This window comes from Lissotriton vulgaris, chromosome 7 (genome assembly GCF_964263255.1).
Source record: "Lissotriton vulgaris chromosome 7, aLisVul1.2, whole genome shotgun sequence".
Taxonomy (NCBI): domain Eukaryota; kingdom Metazoa; phylum Chordata; class Amphibia; order Caudata; family Salamandridae; genus Lissotriton; species Lissotriton vulgaris.
Genome location: NC_141695.1, coordinates 91,173,493 through 91,181,440, shown reverse-complemented (window position 1 = coordinate 91,181,440; position 7,948 = coordinate 91,173,493). Strand labels below are relative to the sequence as shown.

The following is a 7,948-nucleotide window of genomic DNA, read 5'->3' as shown; positions in this document are numbered from 1 at the left end:
CCTTCAATGAACTCATTTCACTGTCAGATAACAAGTACTCCTCCCACTCTAGTTTATTCATGCATGACACTTTGAGTACGATTTATTTGTCTTCTTCGATATCGATGTCTCCTTCAAATTCTGCTGGTGTGCAGAAGAGAAAATCTGCCACAACATTTTGTTCACCGTGTAGATACTGTACATTAAAATTGTAGCCTTCCAAACCCAAAATCCATTTAGAAATTCTAGGTGTAGTCCTGGCAGAACCCCTAGAGGTGAAGGCACACATTAAAGGCTTATGATCAGTTTTAATAGTAAAGAGAATGCCCCATAGAAAAAAATGTAAATGCCTGACCATCCAATAACAAGCAAGAGCCTCTTTTTCCACCACAGAACAGTTCTTCTCAGCCCCTTGAGTGCTCTAAAAAAATAAACTCAACCACCCATTTGTGACCATCAACCTTCTGAGTTAATTTAGCCCCCAAACCGTGGTTGCTGGCATCAGTGTACAAAGATTGTGGTTTTGGTGGGGTCAAATCTACACAGTGCTTCATGAACAGAGTAACTGAAAAAAAGCACAGTGACATTCTTTGTCCCATAGAAACGTGGTCTTAGCTTTGAGTAATTTACATAATGGTTCTACAATGCTAGCGAAGTTCTGTATGCATTTATAGTAATACTCCGAAAGTTCTAAGAAGGACTTCAATTCATCCAATTTGGTAGGGTCAACTGTGTTCTGAATAGCCTCCACCAGGTTTAACTTAGGTTTGATGCAATCCTGGCATATGATGTGTCCTAGGTATTCTGCTGCACCTTCCCAATACAAAATGTTTCATTTTTAAGTGTGAGACTTGCCCTATGTAAATCATTGAGTACCGTCCTAAGCTGATCATTATGCTCTATCACATCTTTTCGTGGATTAAAATGTCATCCTGGAAACATAGCTTCCTGTTTATGTCTTTTAAAACATGTTGCATGATTATCTGGAAAGCGGCCACAGTGGACACTAAACCAAAAGGCATGCATAATTATTGGAAAGCAACCAGTGGAGTTACTAAAGAGGTTAGGTGGTGAGATTCTGGATGCAACTTCACCTGGTGGGCATCAGATGATAAACCCAACACGCTACAGAATCTGACATTCTTGAACAAAATGAGTACCAGATGAATGCATGGTAGGGGATGGCTATCAACCCAGATATTTGCATTGAGATCCCTTAGATCAATGCATAATCTGATTTCTCTGTCAGAAGCTTTGGTTGCAAGGACTGCTGATGCTAACCACTGCGAGCTCTCTATGGGCGCAATTACACCCAACCCTAACAATCTGTCCAAGTCTGCCTTAAGTGGAGCAAACATAATATGAGGAATGGGTCTAGGTTTGGCTCTAGACTTTAAGTTGATGCAATGTTGATAACCTTTTAATAATCTAAATTTTTCCATGAACACGACAGGTAAGTCCCTGCACACATCATTACCACACATAGACAGATCTACCAGCAGCACTTGATCAGGAATGTTAGGGTCTAGCTTGATCCCGAGTTCCTTCTGATGTCCTCATCACAACAAATGTAACCCTTTCTGGATTATTTAAATCTTCCGGACTGTGTTTCTACCTTTGAACACAATTTGCATGTAATCATGTCTAGCAACGGTATTGGATCACCATTGTAACCTCCCGACTTAATACATGGGGTTTCTAAATTATGTTGGAAGTCAGGAAATATCTGGGAGAACACATTCTTGTTCACCAGGGTATAGGGTGAGCACAAGTCCATAAGTACTGTGACTGGCTTCTTGTCAAGAGTGATTCTGCATGATGGAAAACTTGTAGTACTGTTAACTTCTTATAGCTGGAATACAAATGTATCCCCTTCAGATTTTTCTTGTTCTACAGCTAATACAGATTTAGAACGCTGCTCTTGGCTAACCCTTGTTAAATGCCCTTCCTTCCAACACATGGCATACAACTGTTCTACATTGACATGACAAACTGTTGTCAAGATAGTTGAGACTCCAACAACTATAACATTTGGGTTTTCCTGTATGAGACATTTGCTCAGTTTTATTGTTTCCTATATCCCTGCTGGCACTTTGCTTACTAATGATATTGACCTCTGTATTGGTGAAACGACCCTCTTTCTTTTCCTTGATGCAGGCAGCAGGGTGCTCAACACTTACTGCAATATCAATGGCTTTTTTAGGGTCTGGATTTACTACTAGTAATTTCTCTTTAATTTGTGAATTGTTGATACATCCGACTAATTGATCTCTGATTAGCGAGTCTGTTAAGTTCTCAAACTCACAAGTGTTAGCTAATCCCCTCAGGACTGCGATGTACACTTTCACCTTCTCATTTTTCCTTGTATTCTAGAAAATAATATGTGCCTCTCTAACACCACTATAATTTTCCTGTCAAAACGCTTTGCCAAATTCTTTACCGCAACACATTGCATATTTCTGTTCCCGTCACAGTCATCTCTACCTTGGGAAGACACATAGATGTTGTTGTATGTGTTGCAGCCCTCAACACTTAAATTATGGAGTAAAATGTGTAGTTTGCACAATGGGTAGAATGTAACCCCCCCCTATAACAATGAGATATGATTCCAGCAAACCTATCCATTGCTTCCAAGGTAGATTAGGTTCTCCTACATCATTCAAGAAAGGAGGTGGTTGTGACATACTAGTTACAGTCATGACAATAAGAGGAAAGAAAACTAATGTGGAGAACCCTACAAATACATATCTCACAACACCACGAAAGAGTGCAGATAAAGTCAGAAAAACGCCAAAATGAGTAGATAAATTCACTGAATGTACAATTATGAGACAAAAGAATAAAAAACAAAATAAGGACAGAAAATGAAAATTGTACAGAAGACCTTGGTGGTCGGATCCATCAGGAAATGCCAGCAATGAAAAGGCAGCAGAAAAACACATTTGAAGATGCTAGCAGGAAATTACCAACAGCTGTGCCTATCGGCGTGGGCATGGGAATAGGAAAATTAACAGGCATAAGACAAAGAACTAACAAGCAGATACCAAAAGCTGAGGAACTGGAGCGGGAATAGAATGAGGGCAGGAAACTGTCAGGCGATACCCAGAACTGTTCCTACCAGCGAGATGCAGAAGAATGGCAGTATTTAACTTAAAGTTGACAGGCCACTCTGAACTGCTGTGCCTCTCAATGCTTCAGTGCAACTAGTCTGTGGAGAAAATTATTCCTTTGCCGTGAGGTAAAGATGATATGGTGCGAGAGTTAGCAGGTCAGATGCCATGAGGTGTGGCGGAATCAGTGGAGACAGCTCCTATCTGCTGAGGCACACCTGGGATGTTTGAAGCTGATCTGAGGCATGAAACACCCACTGCAAATGTCCAGACACGACTGCAGCAGGAGCTGAGGAAGAATACAGCGCATTCCCAAACTTCACCGATAAAGAGTCATAGCAGATGAACATCTCCTAAACAAACTCTAAGGATGCCACAGCACAGGACTCAAAGACTACCAGGCATGCTCTCAGCAAGAGCTGAGGAGAGCTCAAGCACAATCCCAAATGGCTGGGAAATGCATCATAGGCAGCCGAACTCGTGAGGAAAAGCATAGGGACTACAGACCCCAGAAATGCCAGGCACCCTCAGAACAGACAGAAAGAAAGACTGTGGCTCAACGCTCGAGCGCAGACCTTATTTTCTTCTATATTTCTTTTTTTTTCAAATGCAGGCTGAAGAGTGCAGTTGAGGTAGCGCTGCGCGTTAGAGGTGTTTAACGCTGATGTGTAGAAAGTAAACATGCAAGAATCCTTCACGGCCCAGCCAGGAAAACAAGCGACCACCTTCCAGTCACGACGACGACACCATCAAGATCATGAACACCGTCCACTCCGGATCCCCGTCAGACCCTTGCTCACACCACATCTTCAACAAAGCCAGCACCACCATGGCACCCCATCTCTGGAAAGCCATCAACATCTCTGTCGAGACAGCAACCTACCCGGAGAGCTGGAAGGACGCAGAGATCAACGCCTTACTCAAGAAACCCAAGGCGGACCCCAAGGACCTCAGGAACTTCCGACCCAGCTTCCTCGAGTAGAACAGCATCCTAGACCGTCTCCAGTCCGGTTCCGCAGCAACCACAGCACCGAAACGGACCTCATCGCCACCACCGATGACATCAGGACCCTGCTAGACAACGGAAACCGCGGCCTGCCAGCCGCCTTCGACACAGTCTGCCACCGCACATTACTAACACCCCTCTATGACGCCGTTATCCATGAGAAGGCCCTGGACTGGACCACCTCCTTCCTCTCCGGCAGAACACAGAGCTTCCGACCGCCCCCCTTCCGCTCCGAAGCCACCGGGATCAGCTGCGGCATACCCCAGGACTCATCCCTCAGCCCAATGCTGTTCAACGTTTACATGGCATTGCTCGCCCACGTTGCACGACTGCACAACCTCAACATCATCTCTTATGCTGACAACACCCAGCTGATCATCTCCCTCACCAAGGACCCCCACACCACTAAAACCAACCTCCACGAAGGAATGAAGGCCGTCGCCGACTGGATGATGAGCAGCTGACTGAAGCTGAACACGGACAAGACGGAGGTCCTCATCCTCGGATCCATCCCCTCGACCTGGGATGACTCCTGGTGGCCGACTGCACTAGAAACACCCCCAACACCTGCTGACCACACACGCAACCTAGGGGTCATCCTCAACTCCATCCTATCAATGACGAAGAAGGTCAACGCCGTCTCCTCCTCCTGCTTCAACACCCTCTGCATGCTTCACAAGATCTACAAGTGGCTCCGCACCAAAACAAGAAGGACGGTCAACCAGGCCCTCGTCAGCAGCAGACTGGACTACAGAAACGCCCTCATTATCCCACCTCGCCGCCAAGACATGGAACACCCTCCCCATCCGCCTACCTGCATCAGTTTACTGACTATGTTGATTCTCATTAAAATATCATACCATATGACCAAACATAGGAGGAATTCATATGATTGAAGCGCTGATGCGAGTGATGTTGCTTCACTTCTGGTTTTCAGATCTTTATCCGTTTCAGACACCTGCAGAAGTGCTTCAAGTATTAAACTCATCTGAAATCGGACCGCTTTGACGCTTTCCAGACGGCATTCCCACCGAGTAGCAGAGAGGCTTTTGAGGGTAAGGGTCACTCCAGCTTCGGTTAATACATTCCACCTTTTTGTTGATGCTGAGAACAATGTGTAAAGTCGTTGAGTAATACCAAAGAAGTTGGCAGCATATGTAGATGAAGCTGCAGCATCTCCCAAGACCAGGTTCCAATTGTGACAGGCGCACGGTGTAAAAAAAGCCCGTCTGTTCTCTTTTAAGATTCGCGCTTGCACACCACTGTATTGTCCACGCATATTTGCACTATTGTCATAACCTTGCCCACGACAATCAGCAAGGGGTAGTTCGAGTGCCTTCAGCTTCTGCAACAATGCATCAGTAAGAGCCAGTCCAGTTTGCTCTTCCAGGGGAATGAATCCAATGAAATGTTCCTCAATAGTCACATATCCATTTGTAGAACTGACGAACCTCACAATAAATGTCATCTGTTCGGTATGACTCAAATCAGGAGTACAGTCAAGAAGAACTGAGTAATATTTGGCTCTTCGGACACGCTGTAGGATTGCCTTGAGAATCATCTCAGACATCATCTCAATCAATTCATTTTGAATGTGTTTGCCAAGATAATGTGTATGAATCTCCTTTGTGGTAACTCTGCGAACATGTTCCATCATAACTGAGTCAAATTTGCCTAAAAGTTCTACAAGCCCTAGGAAGTTGCCATTGTGGGGTTGGTTCAGCTGGTCAACACTGCCGCGGAATGCCAAGTTATGTATTGCTAGGTACTGTGTAATTGCTAGGAGCCTCTCCAAGACATTTCGCCAATGCATCTTCTCCTGCTGGATTTGAGCAAGGTTTTGCTTATCAATAGTGCATTCTTTCCGCATTCGAAGTTCAAGCTCCTTCCACTCTCTAATATTTTTTAGGTGCTCCGGAGAATTTTCATGATCATGTAAACGCTGACCAAGATGGTGCCAATCAGACAAACCGCTGCTCACAAGCTGAGTGTTAGTGAAAGAAGTGGTAAACAATTTGCAGCAGAAACAAAAAACAGCATTTTTGTATGTTGAATACACCAGCCACTGACGGGTAATTTGCTGACCATTACTCATTTCTCTTTTGAAATAAGTAGGTTTGAAGGATCGATTTTGGGAGTCACGTGGGAAATCACATGCATTACGTCCAGCCTGGGTAGGTCCTCTTTCTACTAGGTAGCAACGGATTCTATCATCTTGAGTAGTAGGCCATTTTCCTGGGTCATCATCAATGTGTTGGTAAAACTTTTCAGCAGTTTCACTAGTAGTTTCATCGCTACCAGTCTCTGCCACTGTTACAATGTCCAGCCGCGGACTATACTGGTTCTTATTAATTGTGACATTAACTTGCTGTTGCACATCAGAGTTCTTTTGTTCCTCTCCTTGGAACTTGGAAGTGTCACTGGCATTTTCTTGCTGCTGGTCCTCTGATTCCTGTTCTTGCAACTGAGATAGTAGTACTTCTGTAACTTGGTGATCATGTTCCTGATCACGTTCCTCGAAACTAGAGACTCTACTGGCTGTGGTAGTAGTCCTGTGTTTAGGATCTTGACCCAGGATGCTCTTCGCCACTTCATTGTCATACTGAAGGAGTACACTAGTGGCAGTTGATGCTTGCTGCTGGTCCTGCGGGTTCTCTGGCTCCTTATTTTGGGACTGGAAGACTGCTGTGTTGGGGTTACTTTCCTTCTCATTGTGCATCCCTCTTCTCATAAATTTAAGTAGTGCTTCCCGCTGACTTTTATCTTCTTCAATCTGTTCCCGCTTCCTTTTCCTCTTGAATGCACCAGAGGCATGTTTCCGTCCATTGTCACGTTCACGGCTTGCCATTTTTCCTTGTTAAAAAACTTGACCCTGCAGAAAAAATTTAAAATGAGTTGTACAGGAAAAGAAAGAAACGAAACAAACCAATTTAAATATTTACTGCAAGAATGCACCATTGTTCAAACTACACAACCCCATAGGTAGTATTCAAAACACTTATCAGCTACACCCACCTCTCAAGAAAATGAAATGGAGAATTTGGAGTGAACTTCAGCTGACAAATCTTATAATCACATTGAAAGTAATTGGAATTGTGCTGCAACCTTTCTGTGTGATATTTTTGTGGGCCCTAATTTCCTTTTCTTCAAGCTTAGTACCCTGATCTTTGGCTTTCCTGTGACTAATCTTCTTATAAATCATAAAAGGGCACAGGTGTGAACTAAGTGAGATTGGTCCTTTTCAACATACTTTCCCAGCCCTGAATAGTTTGTCTTTCAGCGGCCACAAAAGACACTAATACCTTAATCATATTAGCACACTTCAAAAACCCACAATGGGAGTGACAACAAAAAAGACAGTAAACACGAATATTTTTTGTAAAATTCATTAAGGGCAAAGGAAACACAAATAGCAAAAGTGCCAAATAAACACACATTGTAATGGAAGTGCACTAATCAAGTAGGGCAAGACCTACAAAATAGAGACACCTTCAGTGTAATAATCATTGCACAATAGGTGATCGAATGGCATAAGCACCATAAAGTCACAGGATCATGATCAGACACCACCACCACCACACTTCAACTCAAACTAATGCAGACAAAGTGAGAGAAGACCTCACTGGCGGAGAAGGTGAGCACACATGAAAAGGAGGTGTAGACAGGAGTAACACTACAGGACGTATCTGACTAGGAACACGTCCCTTGGTGACTCATCTTGTTCATAATTAAGGCTTCCTGTTTTCCGTTTTTACTGATTTTGACAGATAAATACAGACAGAAAACATTTCTTTTCACCTTTTGTGGCTATTATGTCATCTGATATATTCCTATAATTAGGGTATTCATATAA

General features: G+C 43.6%; 1 protein-coding gene across 1 annotated transcript; it reads right to left on the bottom strand.

The window, feature by feature from the left end:
• Positions 1-224: 224 nt before the first annotated feature.
• LOC147700874 (zinc finger MYM-type protein 1-like) lies at positions 225-6,943 on the bottom strand. Its single transcript, XM_086929262.1, has 2 exons — positions 4,910-6,943; positions 225-248 (listed from the first exon to the last, which is right to left on the bottom strand). The coding sequence occupies exons 1-2, from the start codon at positions 6,941-6,943 to the stop codon at positions 225-227; spliced, it is 2,058 nt and encodes a 685-aa protein (XP_086785388.1).
• Between the last annotated feature and the right edge of the window lie 1,005 nt (positions 6,944-7,948).